This window comes from Coenobita brevimanus, chromosome 73 (genome assembly GCF_032717465.1).
Source record: "Coenobita brevimanus isolate Jiangsu-jjx chromosome 73, ASM3271746v2, whole genome shotgun sequence".
Classification (NCBI taxonomy): Eukaryota; Metazoa; Arthropoda; class Malacostraca; order Decapoda; family Coenobitidae; genus Coenobita; species Coenobita brevimanus.
The window spans coordinates 33,963,632-33,981,890 of NC_137026.1; the positions used below are offsets into that span (position 1 = coordinate 33,963,632).

At 43.4% G+C, this 18,259-nt stretch overlaps 1 protein-coding gene across 1 annotated transcript in view; it reads left to right on the forward strand.

The window, feature by feature from the left end:
• LOC145407439 (uncharacterized) overlaps nt 1-18,259 on the forward strand; it is a 447,869-nt gene that overhangs the window by 381,602 nt on the left and 48,008 nt on the right. The window contains exon 23 of the mRNA XM_080278366.1: nt 14,597-14,765. Coding sequence (XP_080134492.1) covers nt 14,597-14,765 — 169 coding nt within the window. The remainder of the gene's footprint in view (nt 1-14,596; nt 14,766-18,259) is intronic.

Here is an 18,259-nt window from a genome sequence, read left to right on the forward strand (position 1 = left end):
ACAAGTTCATACCTTACTCCACCCACTACACACACCTCCCCCTCTTCACCACTTCACTTCCCTCCACCACACTTATCTTGCCCTACCACACTTTCCTCCTCTACCACATTTCTCCTCCACTCCTCACTAAACCTTCCCTCCATCACACCACACTTTTTCCCAACACACCTTTCCTCTACCCCACCACGGCACTTTGACCCCTCCCTCACCTCCAGGGCCGCGTTCTCTTGACCCTAGGGGGCTCCCTTGTACCTCCTCCTCCTCCTCCCCCTCCTCCTCCTCGTCCTCCTCGATAGATAGTTTCTGCATGTGGTATGTTAATACTTCCTTGTGTATTATTTATGCAAACTTTATATGTCAACACAAGGAACTTCCATGAGAGAGAGAGAGAGAGAGAGTGAGAGAGAGAGAAGAAAAGAAAAAATAATCTTCACTGGAACCTTTGTCAGTACTTGCTGTATTTACCTTCGTTTGTTGATGGCCAGTGTGCGTGGTGACCCCTGGTGCGTGACCCGTGCTGGCTGCCCTCAGGATGTTGGTCCACCGTGCCACCCCCACCCCCACCAACACCCCCACCCCCACCCCCCACCCACACACCCCCACCCCCACCCCCCACCCTGACCCCCACCCCCACCCCCACCTATACCCTCACCCATACCCACACCCTCACCCATACCTTCATCCATACCTTCAGTCAACCACACTCTCTCACTTTTTATACCACCCCACCGCACCCCACCCCACCCCGCCCGGCCCCGCCCCGCCCCGCCCACACCCCCACCCTCACCTTTACACCCACCCCACCCCACCCCGCCCACACCCACACCCTCACCCACACCATCTTGAAGCTTCTGTGCTGTTATTTATTTGTATTCCTGATGAAGACTGTTCTTACTGTGTTCAGTGCCAGAGGTTCGTTTAGTGATAGCCATAACTGAGAGAGAGAGAGAGAGAGAGAGAAAGAGAGAAAGAGACAGACAGACAGAGCATAATAATCATCAGGAGTCAGTAAGGATTAAGAAATGAAGAAATCGTACTGAAAAGGTTAAAGATAAGTGGAGTTGCGTGTGCTTGCGATTTTCTGACTGATGAATCACGTCTGCAAGTTACCTGTGGAAGGGGGGGGGTTGTGGTGGGGGGGGGCTGTGGTGGTAGGGGGGGGGATATTGTGGTGGTGTTCGTGCCCCTTGTCAGTGGCGGGGCAGGTGTACAGTGAGAGCCAAAAGTTTGTCTCTAGTTCCACCGCATCTCTGACACATACAGTCCATATTTCCCACTTTCCACCCATCTTAAAGGGAAACATCTTTGGCTAGGGAACAACACCAAGCCTCTATCAGTTTAGGAAAGGTAGGAGAGGAGAGGGAGAAGCAGGAGAGGTGGAATTTTAGCAGCTCTTTTGTGACTGAGTGTAAGGGTAGGAAACAAAGGAGCATCTATCACCGAGTAAGGACGGTGCTTCCTTTCCTGCCGCGCTGTGTTAAGTCGTGTTCAGTGTTCTCTGTCCCACGCTGCCTCACGCTTCACCTTTGAGGACCTTATTCATGAAACTCTGGCGCTTAAGGTGTGTAGAAAATTGCATGTAGTTTTATCTTTATACGGTAAAAGTAAGCAAAAAGTAACATGAAAAAAATAAGTCCAAGAATTATCCACAAAATAAGTGCTAATATTAATGCACAAAATCCGACTTAGCAAAATTATTCCCAGATTAAGAGTAAATATTAATGTGGCAAAATAAGACGTAGTAAAATTTTTCCTGGTGATAAGTAAGTGTTGTGGCTCTTTTTCTTGTGTGTGTGTGTGTGTGTGTGTGTGTGTGTGGCATAAGAATGGACTAAGATACTTTATAACTTCGACTCCTGTTCAGGCCCCGTGGGACACTTTCGACAACAAAGCAGACAAACCCTTAAATATGTTGCTGTTTTATCTCATACTTTTTTCCTGCCATTTTTTTTTATATATATTTTTCCCCTTTCTTAACTCAATCCTCTTTATGTAGAATGCAAATGGTCCACTACAGGGTGCGATTTTGGAGGGGTGAGGGGTGGAGGGAAGGGCAGGAGGGGTGAGAGAGGGGGATGCAGTGCAGGGAAGGACAGGGGTGTGAGGGAGACGTGAAGCTGGATGTGTAAAGGTGACATTTAACAGACCTTTATTTATCTATTTATTTATTTATATGTTTATTTATTTACTTATTTATTTTTACCAGTGTGCATATATCCATCAGTGTGGCTGAGTACACAGCGAAAACGATCATTACATCCGTCCATCCATCCATCCACACAGTCCATCTTCCCTTCAAAAAGGTGGAGTGGACTGGACCAAGAATAAGGAAGACAAGGCATCAAATTGGAAGGATCAAGAGTAAGGAAGATTAGGCATAAAATTGGAAGGATCAGGAGCAAGGTAGAGAAAAAAATAGGAGAAATAGCAAATATAAGAACATAAGAAGAGAGGATAACAGCAGTAGGCCAGTTGACCCACGCCAGGCAGCTCCTACAAGAGTGATTAGACTAGGATAAGACAAGGATAGCAGAGGAGAACCATTGCAAAGAGTATCCAGTGAAATGGGCCTCGGAACCATGCCTTAGCCTTACGAACAAAATTATCTGTGCATATGTTTTTTCTGTTTTATTATTTTTACCTTACAAGCAAAACCATGTGTGCATTTATTTTTATTGTTATTACCATTTACCTTACAAGCAAAACCGTCTGTGCTTTTAGTTTTATTATTATTATTTTTTTACCTTACAAGCAAGACCATCTGTACTTTTATTTTTATTTTTATTTTATTTTTTTACCCTACAAAGAAAACCCCTGTATTTTTATTAGTTTTTATTATTTTTTACCTTACAAGCAAAACCATCCGTGCATTTATTTATTTATTTATTTTTTTTTTTGTGGGGGGGAGGTTCACATATACCTGTTAATTCGAGTTATTTTCCCGACTTTTTTTTTGGAAATTTGGCGAAAGTGTGAGAAAAGATGGAGGGTCAGAGGTCAGTGTGTGACAGGTTTCCATACTCAAGGACGACGGTGGTTATAGATTCTCTCTCTCTCTCTCTCTCTCTCTCTCTCTCTCTCTCTCTCTCTCTCTCTCTCTCTCTCTCTCTATTCACTCCTACGCGAACTCCTACCCCCCTCCTGACCCGGGTTCAATTCCTCTTGGGTCGGTATTTAAGAGGGTACAATAGGACGCTCCATGGTACAAAAGGTGAAGGAGTTTAGGGTGATTTTGTCCAGGAATAACATGGTACGAAATATATTAGCTTGTCGTTCATTAATAATCACAAAATCAGTCCTTACATGTCATCCAATGGGGTCCTGTGTAAGGGGGAGGGTGGGGGGAAGGGCAGGGGGATGAGGGGCAGGGCAGGGGGTGAGGGGAGATGGAGAGAAAGCCGGAAGGGTGAGGGGATAGAGAGATAGGCATGAAGGGTGGAGGGAAGGACAGGAGGGGTGAAGGAATGGAGAGATAGGCATGAAGGGTGAATGGAGAGAAAGGAAGGAGGGGTGAGGGATGAAGGGAAGGACAGGAGTGAGGGGTGGAGGGAAGAGCAGAGGTGAGGGATGGAGGGTAGGACAAGGGGGTGAGGGAGAGGTGCAGGGCAGGGCAGGGCAGGGCAGGTGAGGGGTTGACTGGGGTTAAGTTGATGCGACCTTCTATGGGGCTGTGGGGCAGAGATGTAATGTCAGCTGGAAAAAAGAAATGGTGATACGAAGAAGAGGGTTTCTCCTTTATCCAGAGCCCTGTGTGTGTGTGTGTGTGTGTGTGTGTGTGTGTGTGTGTGTGTGTGTGTGTGTGTGTGTGTGTACATAAAACCACACACACACACACACACACACACACACACACACACACACACACACATGCACCTTTCACTATGCAAATCACTCATGTTGTTAGCATAATTGTAATGTATAAATCCTACACACTAACTTAACTGACAATCATTGGCTAAAATACCTATCGCTTTATGGCACAAACTTTATTTTAAAACTCATGAAGCATCCAGACTTTTCAGATAAATACACAGCGACTGACAGTATATAAAGAGTGCAGTTTGTAGGGCTGTATACTTTTGAGCATACTGTAGGAGACTCCCTGGCACTTATTCGCGGTATATTTTTGAGTATGACGGTATAGTTACGTTCTGTTATTTGTGTAGGCTGTTAATATTATCGATATTAATAAGCGTGTTTCGTTTGTTTGAAGTATTTACTGCAGAACAAATAAATGCACACACACACACACACACACACACACACACACACACACACACACACACACACACACACACACACACACACACACACACACACACACACACACACACACACACACACACACACACACTTCTTGGATTTGAATAGTGTTACAATTAATAAAAAAAAATTATAACAAAGATGAATGCTGCAGTACAATTGATAAGAAATAAATTATAAAAAGAAAGACTGAAGAAATAAAAGCAGCAAAAACACCACCTACACCTGATAAAGGGTCCCTGTCAAAACATCCCATGGGCAACAGATTTCACCCCCAAAAGGACAACGCGAGACTTACACCACAGATTATCCCCCTGACACCTGCCCACCTGCCACACCTGGGGAGCCGATTGATTATAGCCCACGTAAAAGGCCAGGTGAAGGTATGATCAGTAGTCCAGGAAGAAGACCAGGTAAAGGTATGAGAAATAGTCCCTTTACACTTTATTTGCTAGTTAGGTAATTGCGAGACACTTCGACACGAGGGCACAAGATGGAAAATAAGTCATCTGCTCTTGACTCTGTGGGTTTACTCTAAGAACTCTCCCGTAGGATCCCCAGAGACAGTCAGCCTCGTACGTTCACGCTAGCCATAATACAAGAAATACGAACACAAGAACAAAAAATAACCCTGTGATGGATGAAGAGTAACCGTAAGATGGATGAAGAGTAACCCTATTATGGATGAAGAGTAACCGAAAAGATGGATGAAGAGTAACCCTAAGATGGATTCCCAGTCACGTTGAAATACTAAGCAACAAGAAGGCAGACGAGTCCGCGGTCAAGCAGCAAGAAACGCTCAGGTTAAGATGGACATCTCACTCAGCCTCAGCCAGTTGAAACTGAAAAAAAGAATACATTGAGACAAAACACAAAAATGTGCAGCTGTCAAGAATAGGAAGGGTTGCAGCAAAGAAAATGGCATCAACATGCAACAAATAGCGAACCCTTCATCGGAGGCCACATTTGATCAGTGAAAGTCTGGCTGAGCATCAGAGTTGGGTACAAGATCAAAAAGCAAGCCATTGAACGAACTGAAAAAGAAGAAACCAGGCACTGTCGAGAAGAAAGGGAAGATCCAGCAGTGCGTTAGTGTTACAATGCCCAGCAACCCGACCCTTCAGAGCATTCAATTCTACAGACAGCATTGATAGCCCAGGGAAGGAAGCAGCAGAAACCACACACAACTTACCTTTCCAGATCTTGACATAGGTCTTTCATTTTCTTTCCAGCCAAACAATTCCATGATTAAACCCTCCTACTTTATCTCAACTACTACAAACATTTTCTTCTCCAGTTCTTCATATAAAAGCTCAGGGAACTTTACTCTTTTTTTTCTAGCCAATCAGTTCTTTACCTTCGTACCTCATCACTCTTCAGAACTATAATTTTTCAGTTCAGAGGTTCAGCCCAATACTTAAGACTAAATATCATCCTTTCCCCACCTTGACATAAAAGTTCAATGTCTTTCACTCTTCCCTTTAGCCAGACCACTCTTTGACTATACCCTCGTTCATCATCGCTCTCTAGAACCCAGTGGCTCTTTAGATCAAGGGTTCAGACCTTTTTATCCCAGCTACAAGTAAAATTTTCCCTTCCAGCCTTTGACATAGAAGCTCAAGGTACATCTCTCCTCTCTACTGTACAGCCATACAACTCTGCGATTAAGCTTCCATACGTCATCATTATGCAGAATACTCTTATTTTTCAATTCAGAGTCTCAGCTTGAAGTACCATTATAGATAGATAGATGGTATGATAGATTAGATAGATAGGTAGATATAAAAGTCTAACATACGGGAAAAAATCAGTCATGCCTTAGGGTATGTACCGTACGTCGTCTTTGTTGTATGGTGGAGAGAGAGAGAGAGAGAGACTTCAACGCGTAAGAGACGAAACAGAAGGGGTTGGCCACAAGACACTCAAGCTGGTTCTCATGGGTCGTCACGCCAGGCTGAGGGAAAGCTGGGAGAGAGAGAGAGAGGGAAAGCTCTTGTGTGCAGCTCAAGCGAAACCAAGCGAATTTCCTGAAAACACTTGTGCTTGAAGGACCACACTCTCTCTCTCTCTCTTGGTATTTCCTGTATTTCTTGGGTATCGCCTGGTATTTCGTGTTTTTTCTTGTGTTCCAGAGTGGCTTGGTGTTTTCCCTGTGTGTTTGAGGAGTAAATGGTTTGGTGTATCGGTGGAGGCATATAGATAGATAGAGGGATAGATACTACCGTGTTTGTTGGGTAATATCTCTTTTTTTTGGGAGGTGGATAGTAAAAACGTCCGTAGCATGTTGTGGTTTCTCTCTCTCTCTCTCTTTCTCTCTCTCGATAGACATACAGGTACACACACACATATCTAAAGAGTGAACTGTGTAGTTGGCACGGTACCAGGTGTTTTGAGGTGTAGCCAAGTCATGCAGGTAAGGGAGGCCCCGGGAGACGACCACCAGGGCCGGGAAGGTAATGTGTTATGAGTGTGAGTCGCGGAGGGGTCATGACCTCTCTCCACCCCTGACCCCCACCACCCCGGCGAAAGTGTGTGTGGACCGGGAGACACACCTGCTTCACCCCATCACCCCCACACCCCTCACCCCCATCCTCCACCCACTCTCTCCTCTCATAGCACCCATTTCTTTACATTCTTCACATTTTCACTTTCTACCCTCAAGCTTGAAGACATTTGGCCGCTACTGGTGGTGTAATAGGCAGCATATCGCACATACTTGCAAATATTTCGCATGGTTGGGTAAGCACTTTTTTCACCTTTTGGCTGGTTTCCAAGATGCACTGTCTCTCGCAGCGGTCCATTCAAGTCCACTAACAAAGGTCCCATTCCAGGGCTTCATTGCACTTTGGTGTGGTCTTCTAGCACGGATCGTCCTTCAGTGTTCAGGCTTGTACAGTGATTTACCTATAATTTTCTCCTCGTGTGCAGACCACCTTAGCTTACCCTTGCACATCACCACACTGACACAATACCCAAGCGTCCTTTTTCACCTGCGTACGTTGTTCTGTCTCTCAGTAGTAGTACACATCCATCTCATGATTTCCTTGCGCTCAGATGTGCAAGCAGCTCCCTCTTTTACTGCATATGCTTCTCCATACTCGAAACATAAATCCTTTCTCACGAGTCCATTTTAGAGATATCAACTCTCTAGCTTTCCTTCCACTTTTTACCGTAACGTTGGCTTACCTTTCACACCTACTGTATATCCTTGCTAATTATATCCCCCAGGTAACAAAGTTCGTCAATACACCTATGAGGTAGATCTGCACTAGTCCCGTCCTGCCTTGGGTGTACCAGACGACCCCCGCCCCCCCTGCTTATAGCACACTCATAAATAGTTACACCTTGCAGTTTGCCTTTCACACTGCTCTCTCTCTCTCTCTCTCTGTTTCTTAAATACCTCACGACGATGCTGTAGTATAGTCCTTTTACCTTAACTTGGCCCGGATTTTTGTCCCTTTGCAGTTAATTTCCCGTAGCTCAGTGGCAGAAAAAGGCAGTGCTATGGTTTTTCATCCTTTAAATAGCCCTTCTTCGTGACTAGCATCATACTCTTGCGTAAATCTATTGCTACAACTCAGCAATGAAGATGAAAATGTGGCAGTTTTAGGCCAGGTTAGAGGGAAAGGAGTATAGTTTGTTGTATGCTTCCTGCTTCCAGATGATGATAGTAAATTTAGGAACATTCTCTCTCGTGAAGGGGTTAATACAAGCAGTATCGAATCCCTTTAATTTAAAAACTCTCTTTAAAAGGCATCTAATCCTTCTTAAAGTCTCTCCTAAAGGTATCTAATCCTTCTTAAAGTCTCTCTTAAAGGTATCTAATCCTTCTTAAAGTCTCTCTTAAAGGTATCTAATCCTTCTTAAATTCTATCTTAAAGGTATCTGATCCTTCTTGAGTCTCTCTTAAAGCATCTAATCCTTCTTAAGTCTCTCTTAAAGGTATCTAACCCTTTTAATTCCAAAAATCTCTCCTCAGCGTCGTACAATCGTCTCTAAATAGCAAAAAGAGGATAAAAATAAGAGTTCGTGGGGTTGACAGGTAAAGGCGAAGCAGAGACAGAGAAACAATGCTTTTTACCTGTCTTCACTCCATCATGCTAGCTTCTGTGCTCGTCACCTTGTCGTATTGTTTCTCTGCTTCTATTTATCATGACACTTTCACCTTGATTTCTTCTCCCTTGCACCCTGTCACCTTACCTTCCCCTCCCTTGCACCTTTCTTACCTTCCTCGCCCTTGCACCCTTCTTACCATCCTCTCCCTTGCACCCGTCTTACCATCCTCTCCCTTGCATCCTTCTCACCATCCTTTCCTTTGCACCCTATCACCTTACCGTCTTTCTTGCACCCGTCATACCAGCCTCTCCCTTGCACCCTTCTTACCTTCCTCTCCCTTGCACCCTTCTTACCTTCCTCTCCCTTGCACCCTTCTTACCAGCCTCTCCCTTGCACCCTTCTTACCTTCCTCTCCCTTGCACCCTTTGGAGAGATGTAGACTGGACGAGTTAGGTAGAGGCCGGAGACTCCCTAGCACCTCTTCCTTAGCGATTTATTTTTGGATATGGCTGGTTAATATTCTTTTGTACGTAATATATGGAGAGTGTAGCGATGTGTGAAGGATTTATTTAATAGTGACAGTAAGTTGTAATAAGAAAAATATATCGCTTAGGAAAAGGTGTTAGGGAACTTGCCTTCATTAATTGCATACTTGGGGTTTGTTTTAAATTGAAGAAAATCGTCTGGTGGGGGAGAGAGAGAGAGAGAGAGAGAGAGAGAGAGAGAGAGAGAGAGAAATGTCATCGGACTGAAAGGGTTGAACTCAAGGCAACACTTCCTCTTGTCGTATTGTCTTTGTACATCCATTTGTCTTGACACACCTTGCCATCGTCACCTTTGCCCCCCCCCTTCTCTCTCTCTCTCTCTCTCTCTCTCTCTCTCTCTCTCTCTCTCTAGCGTCACCCCTCCACCATTACCCTTATGACCCCCTGTGACCCCACTTCGCCTCCCCTCCCCCTCACCCTGTACCCTCCCCTCCTCTTCCCCTTTACCCTTCCCTCACCTTTTACCCTCCCTTCCCCCTTGTCACACTCCCCTCGCATCATCATCATCATCGTCACTAACCCTTTGAAACTGACGATTTTGTTTTTTTTTACAGTAATTTTGCAACTTTTAGACGATTATCTTTAGCTTAGAAAGGGCCTCTAGTAGCGAAGGGGATAATGAAGGCTTTATGCACCCCCCCTAGTTCGAAAAGTAATTCCACAGGCGTATGCAGGTAGTAAAAAATCAATAAAAATACGGAAATACGTAATAGTAGTGTATGGATTGACGTGATTGCAAATACTTAATGGTAGTGAATGAGGTCAACTTTACTGTAGCCTCACGTTACAAATGCGAATAATAATAATAATAATACTAACAATAGTATCTAGTAGTAGTAGTAGTAGTAATAATAATAATAATAATAATAATAATCTCTAGAAACAGGAGAAGGAAGAGCACAAAGTAGTAGATATGTCCAGAGATTTATATTCATCAATTTCTCTTTCATCCTCACACTCTTTCTCGTCACCATATTATCTCAGTCATCATCCGAATCCCATTAATTGTATACCTGTATGGGTGAGTAAGATCCAGAAAGAGAGAATGAAAGAGAAAATAGGAAAATCATCATCATCATCATCGTCATCATCATCATCATCATCATCGTCATCATCATCATCATCATCATCATCATCATCATCATCATCATCATCATCATCGTCATAAAACTACCGTATGCCTGCTGTTAGAACGCCGTAAGTCTGATTCAGAAACAGGGAAAAGGCAAAGCATCATCAGTGTCTACCTTTACCTGGCCACACCTCCAATCTACCTTCAATCAAGCCTTAAAAGTCTCCCATTAATTCTTTTACCTTTGTCTCCTCTCACTTTCACTATCGCCCTAACACTGTCCCTTCATGTCCCTTCACCCCTCTCTAACCCCCCTCCTCTTCCTCCTCCTCCTCCATTTTTCTTTTCATGTTGACTTTCTTCCTTCTCCTCATATTCTCTTTTTCTTGATTCCTTCCTTTTTCTTTTCCATTTCTTTAACCCTCCTCCTCCTCCTCCTCCTTCTCCTTTTTTCTTTTCATAATCTCATTCTTTTTTCCTTCTCGTCGCATTCTTTTTCGTTGTCATTCCTTTTTTCATTTCCTTTTCTTTCCCCTTTCTTCTTTTCGTATTAAGACTGAGGCTTAGAAAAGAAACTGCTGACCTTAACTGCCCCTTCACCGTGTCCGTTTTCCCCCCCTCTCCTTTCACCCTCTCGCCCTTCCCAACCCCCTTCACTCCCTCACTCACTTTGGGTTCCTCAGCACTGTCCCTTTGACCCCATTTAGTTGGTGGATGGTGTCTGCATTGGGGTAGCTCGAGGTCAGGTGGTTAGCTAAGTCGTCTCCAGCCTGAAGGGACGTGAGGTCGATCGTAGACTGGAGCAGGGAAGTTATTATTTGAATTTAGTTAACAATAGACTTTGCTGATCTGCCACAAGACCCACCGACTTGTCATAAAAACACCACTAACACCAAGTGGTGATATGCGAAAGTTTGTTAATTTCTGAACCATGAGAACGTACTGTCACATTTATGCCCAAAGCCGGACATAAAAATATAAAGCCGCCTTATCTTAAAGAAATTGCGTTTCGTTGAGAGACACGAGTTCATCTCACCAGACTACGATGTGGTCAACGATGTGGTCATCACCTTTCCCTGCCTTAGTGTTATCACAAAATACAACTCGGTCCACTGTGTCTTCATTTTATTGCAGCCCTTCACACCACAGCTCATTTACACACCTCATGCACAACACATTTACACACCTCATGCACAACACATTTACACACCTCATGCACAACACATTTACACGCCTCATGCACAACACATTTACACGCCTCATGCACAACACATTTACACGCCTCATGCACAACACATTTACACACCTCATGCACAACACATTTACACGCCTCATGCACAACACATTTACACACCTCATGCTCAGCCATTTACTCACCTTATGCACAACACATTTACCCACCTCATGCACAACACATTTACTCACCTCATGCACATCCTTCTCACAACACAGAATACAACACACAATGATGCACCCACTGTAATGGTGTCCCCCACAGCACAATACATTTAATTCTCACACATTACTCTTACAACGCAAAATACGTCTCACGAACCACTCCCTATGTCTTCTTTGTACTGCAGCCTGCCACACCACAACATACTAATCTCATGTATCTTAATCCCACAATACAGACCATCCTTCAGCAGAAAAGTTCATCAAAAGATCTCTAGGAGTGCGTTATTGAAGTGGCTGATTTACTGCTAGTTCATAGAATTTTGTCCAAAAGATCCAACAGCACACATAATCCTCCTCCTCATCATCATCGTTATCATCACCAACATTATCATCATTATTATCATCATCATCACCTACATTATCATCGTTGTCATCATCATCTTTACAACCTCATCATCTTCATCATCATCATCATCATCATCATCACTTATAACAGTACACTACCACCATCATAATCATCATCATCATCATCATCTTCGTCATCACTACCACCATCACTTACCACCACCATTACTACCACCATTACCACCACCATTACCATCATCGTCATCATCATCACTATCACCGTCACTTGTCACCATCACCACCACCACCACCTCCATCATCATCATCATCATCATCATCCTTGGGTGAAAACAGACACTGCTCACTGCGACCGTCTCCCGTCAATTTCTTTATCGCACAACCAATTATTAATCCTCTGACCCTATGTCATTAAAACGTTGAAAAGGCAAGTCGAGAACAATGGGAGGGAAGGGTAGGGGTTAGAGGGAGACGAGGGATGATGATGGTGATGATAGTTGGGTCGAGAAAGGGACAATTTTAGTTTTGTTCTTCCCACTGAGAGAGAGAGAGAGAGAGAGAGAGAGAGAGAGAGAGAGGAAAAATAAACGTTTGGTGATAGGCAGAAGAGAATGAAAAGACACCATAATAAATAGCCATCAAAGTCAGCCAGAATTAAAAAGGAAATCGTAGAGAGAGAGAGGACGTAGTTGATAGAGGAGCCAGGATGAGATGACAGTTATTAAGACTTCGAGTACAGTGACGCCTTCTTGACCTCGTTTGGCTATCTCCAGACCTTTTTTTATCATCTTAGGGTACAGATCTCGTAGTGAAATTGTGTGTGTGTGTGTGTGTGTGTGTGTGAGAGAGAGAGAGAGAGAGAGAGAGAGAGAGAGAGAGAAAATCACTGGAGACACGCAGATTGTAATGCTTTCGCTGTAAGACATATCCTAAACGTTGTGTAAAATAGTTTTGCTGTAACGAATAAATAATACTAAGAGGTCATCGTACTGAGAGGGTTATTGTAGTTGTTGTTGTTGTTGTTGTACCCCAGACTCAACTGAAGTGTGAACCCGGTAGAGTGCAGGCCAAAGTTGTCCCCTTGTTCAGTCCACCATCCCCCTTTCACGGGATAGGGAGGGGACTGAGGGACGTTTGTATAGCCAGGCAGTAACACCACTTGGTCGTATCGGTGCCACTACATGAAGGCGTCCTTCACCCGCACGTTGGCATTAACAAAAAAGAAAAAGAAGAAGAAGAAGAAGAATAGAGTCATCTCATTAAAAGTGTTAAAAAAAAAAAAATAAGGGGACCATGGAAGGAAGGGATTGAGAGGGGAGGGGGAGATGATGATGATAGTTTGGGAGGAGGAGGAGGGGGAGGGGATGGATGGGGAGGGGGGTGGGATGATGTTGATAGTTTATTCTGAAGGGCATGACAGTAATGAAGCCAATTATCACTGCGTTCCCTGTTACGTGGGTCATTTGAAGAAGCCACAGCCACTCACAGAAATACAAATACATATGTAAAGACTTTTTTCATATGCACCTTGTACTTTATAAGGAAAATTAATTGGGTGGAGGAGCATGATGACACCTTTTGTATACGTTTTATTTTATTCTTATATTTGTTTATTGCATGATGTTTTTATTCAGCTTAGAAGTCAAGGAAGCAGCCTCATACCTCGTTCCGTCTCCTCCTCCTCACAGCATTGACATACACACAAACCAAACGCATTCACAAAATACTCAGCCACCTCCTTGGAAATATTATACTTATTCTCTTCTAAATACACCCCCTTCCCTCCTCCTCTACACCTCTACACACCTAGCCACGAAAATACTGCCTAGGTTGACCCCCATTTCCTACGTACACGTCTCACGAACTAGTTATAATCCAGGTGTTTGCTCACAGTGAAGGTAAATGGGTGAAAAAATGGGCTTGTGACTGCAGTGGTTAGGGTGACGTCCAGGAATAATGGTTAATTAGGCATTTACCTCGGCGTCCAGGTTAATTTTGCACGCGTGACGAATACCTTTAACATGCCTTGGATCTGTGACTGGTGGGGGGGTGGGTGTTGTGTGTGAGTGCGTGTTTTGGGTGTGGTGTGCGTGTGTGTGTGTAGGGGAGGGAGTGTGGATGGGTGTGCCTGCCTCTCTGTCTGCCTCCGCCACCCACATTTCTAAAGGGGAACAAGTTAGAGGCCTTAAACTTTCCACAAATGTTACACGAGTTCCAGCGACATACACATCAGTAAAAAAAGGTACCGTACGGGAGATAATTTGCAACATTACGGGACGGGTTAGTGGGCTGATGAAGGGATGGGTGGGTTAGAGTGGACGTGGAGTGCGTGGATGGGGATGGATAGACGGGATGGATGGGTGGGGGTGGACATAATGGGTGGATTGGCTGGTGGTGTGGGGAAATGAAAGCTATAAATTGCTTTACTAATATATAGCTAGGTTGAGCGATATCTGACGATTTTGCTAGAGTATCAGAAAATGCTACACGTGGAAATATGCATAGAAAATTTAACTGTGGAGCAGAAGTTAAATATTCGTAAATTTCCACGAGTGCTAAGCAGTATAAACGTTACCTATGTGTCACGTGGTACTTAATGAATAACAATACCGTTTTCACTTTAGCTTGGCCCAAATTTCCCTCCTTTTACAGCTTATTTTTCATAGGTCGGTGGCAGAAAAAGTCAGTACTACGGCCCTACGTCCTTTCCATAGCACTTCTTCGTGGCAGGCATCATATTCTAGTGACATTGTTACAGCTCAGTATTCAAGACAGAACGATGGCAATTTTAAGACAAGGTAGAGTAAAAAGAGTATAGTTACCTGTGCGTTTTTGTGCAGGTAATTATGTAAAACCATCCGCCTGTGCCAGAACTAATTATCTTACCTTTATTTTCCAGCCCAGCGCGTACAGCGACGGTTCCAGGTTCCAGGAGGTAGGGACAGGACCAGTATATCGCCTGGAAATCCCCAACTGTCGACTGGAAGACACAGGAGCATACAGTATCCTGGCTAAGAATGAGCATGGAGAGACCAGAGCCGTTATATCACTGCAGGTCTACGCCAAAGGTGAGATTTGGGGTCATATTTCACTCTTAGATTTTTACTGTTGGTCTCCTGTCACTATTTTTTTTCCACTTATTTTTTTTTTCCTGTTGGTCTGTCGCTGTCACTGCATTACTGTTTTTGTGTCATTCACTTCTGTTCACTGTTACTTTCATTATTGTTTTTGTAGGATCATTAACTCATTTGCAGTCATTGTTAAGATCACTGTCATTGGTCGATCATTTTCACTGTTTTTTAATTGATGGATCACTTTCGCTTTTATATCACCGTCTCAACACTATCACAGTATCATTCTTAACATCACTCACCAACTGTATCCCACTGTCTTATCATTGTCACTCTTGAATCACTAGCATATTCACTGCATCACTCACTCCTAAATTATGGTCACTATTGGATCAGTCACTGTTATTATTAAATCATTTTCTTTGCCACTTCACTGTTGCTGGTAGGCCTCTTTCACTGTCGGCTCAAGGCACTGTTAGGACATTGAAATCATTAACATAGGCGTAAAAATCATGTTCTATTAAGCAAAGCATTGTACAAAATAGTTTGCTGTAAATAAAAAGAAAATATCCAAAATAGACCAAAAATTTACTGGGTAGACCAAAAAATTTACAAAGGATAGACCAAAAATTTACAGGATAGACCAAAAATTTACGAGATAGAACAGAAAATTTACAGGATAAACCAGAAATTTACAGAATAAACCAAATATTTAGAGTAGACAAAATTTACTGGTTTGACCAAATATTCACAGGAAAGACCAAAAATTTACAGAATAAACCAAAAATTTACAGAATAAAGCAAACATTTACAGGATAGACCAAAAAATTTACAGGATAGACCAAGAATTTTCAGGATAGACCAAAAAATTTACAGGATAGACCAAAAATTTACAGGATAGACCAAAAAATTTACAGGATAGACCAAAAATTTACAGGATAGACCAAAAATTTACAGGATAGACCAAGAATTTACAGGATAGATCAAAAATTTATAGGAAAAAACTATAATGCTACTTTTAGAGATTGTCAAAAACCAGTGATTTTTTTTTTCTGGGGGGGGGCAGGGTCTCATAACCAACAATGAATTCTGGAAACCATTGACCACAAATTGAGGGGGGGGGGAAGCGTTGGTATGATACTCGTTTTATTTTTGTCTAGCAAAAAAAAAAAAAAAAGAGAGAGAGAGAGAGAGAGAGGAAGAAAGAAAGAAAGAAAGTGGTGATAGCCGGAGTCAGGGCCAGAATAATAAACATTAATTCGTCAGCGGCTGTTTAGAAGTGAAACAGTTTTAATAAGATTTGATGTTTGCAGTGGAATTAGCGATTTTGATGACAAGGAGTCCGTTTAGATGAAGAGTTGTCTGGTGACGCCAGTAAACTATTCTAAGCCAGATTAGTAAACGTTAGTCGCGAGCCGAAGTTTAGGAGTGAAACCATTTACTGAAGTTAGATATTTACTGTAGATTTAACGATTTTTATGTCAAAGATTCCCCCCAGATGAAGAGTTGTCTGGTAATATTAGTAAATTCTTCTAAGTGTGGGGTACTAAAGGGGTTAATAATTCTTTGAGGCGCAGTTCTTGCCCCTAGAACTGCGCAGAATCGTGTGGGATAATTGGTCAGTGGCACACAAAGGCCTTAATTAACCACAGCGCGCCTTCACTTATCCTTTCACTCACTGTTGCGCAAAAAGTCACTCTAATTAAGACCCGTAAATTAGCACGCTCCGGTAATGACGGCCATCACGACATAATTATTTGCCTGGCACCTGACCCACCTGGAATGCCCCTCGAGAGAGCTTGGGTGGTGTGACGGGGAGGCTCGCTGGCTGGCTGGGTGGGGTGGAAATGGCGGGAAACCGTTCGTGTCAGATCAAAATAAACTTCGGGGGGATAAAAATGTGGACACTTCTCTGTTTGTTGTGGCAGTGGAAATTTCTCTCTCTCTCTCTCTCTCTCTCTCTCTCTCTCTCTCTCTCTCTCTCTCTCTCTCTCTCTCTCTCTCTCTCTCTCTCTCTCTCTCTATTGCGCAGGTTTTTGTCACACGCGCATTTCGAATCAAGCAACTTTCCTCCCCTACGTGACTCTCCTCCACTCATGTTATAACACCCAAGCACCTCATTGAAGAAGTTATTATGGCGGTGAAGCAAGAGCCAACGGAGATGAGAGTGGCAGGGTGGGGGAGGTGAGAGTGGCAGGGGTGAGGGAGGTGAGAGTGCAAGGGATGGGGGAGGTGAGAGTGGCAGGGGTGGGAGAGTATAAGCGACAGGGGTGGGGGAGGTGAGAGTGGCAGGGGTGGGGGCGGTTTCTAGGGACTAATGTCGGGGTGTCTTTAAAATTACTCCTCCCTGCGGTGGTTTGTCTGTCAGCCGCGGGGTGGCGTTGGTCGGGGCTGTCACTGCTGGGTCGGGGCTGTCACTCTTAATAGGAGGTTAATAGATCCCTCTTTTGGGCTCTGTCTGGCCATGCACGAACTGGGAGGGGCTTCAAGAACCGTATGAAAGGGTCGTCGTGAGTGACAGGCAAAATGTTTATATATTTATTGCTTGCAGATTCAATAACTTTCCCCACTGCAGGAAGGGGCAACTAGAACGGTATTTCATGTCTTTGTCTTGTATTTCCCCTCGCCGAAGCTGCATGGAATAAACTGCGTCTGTCTGTGTGAAGAAAAAAGAAAATCATTGTGAAAGTTCCATCCACTTCTAGATCGCTTCCAACGCCATGCTGGATTGCAAGTAATTATGTCGTTGAACTTCTCCTCTAGGTCGTTTGCCTCTGAGGAGCTGAAGTGAGGATGAATGAACTATACTTGAATTCATTGCCACATATTCTCTATACACCACAGTTTACCAATGTCGAAGAGTCTCAAGAACAGCAAATTTACAAGACATTTAAACTTTCCGAAATTTTTGGTTTGCTGTTTTTTTTAATACTGGGCTATCGTCTGAGTGGAAAGAGACAACACATACAAACATTATCATCATCCTCATCATCGTCATCATACTAATTATTGTCATCATCATTATCATCATCACCGTAATTCTGTTTCACTTTATCGAAAATAGGGTTGGAGAATCTAGAAAGAAAAAGAGGAGACTAACCAAAAAATAATAAATAAATAAAAATAAAATGATCCAACAATGCACCCATTTACATATTTCTCAGACCTTATTTCTGCAATAAACTTTCCATTTTTTATTTCCAGTTTTTATTACAGAGAGCATATAGACTATTTCTGCATTGTAATTTGTAATGAGTATGCTGTTTTGTGTAATTACTGTACAGGATGTAAAATTAGAGAGAGTGTAGTAGGAGACGTGAGGTGTGGCAGTGTGAGGTTTGACAGAGTGAGGTGTGGCGGTGTGTGGTGTGGCAGTGTTTGGTATGAGTGTGAGGTGTGGCTGTGTGATGTGTGCAAGGTGTGACAGTGTGTAAGGTGTTCTGGGGTGCGGCAGTGTGAAATAGTGTGAGTTGTCGCAGGGTGTAGTGTTG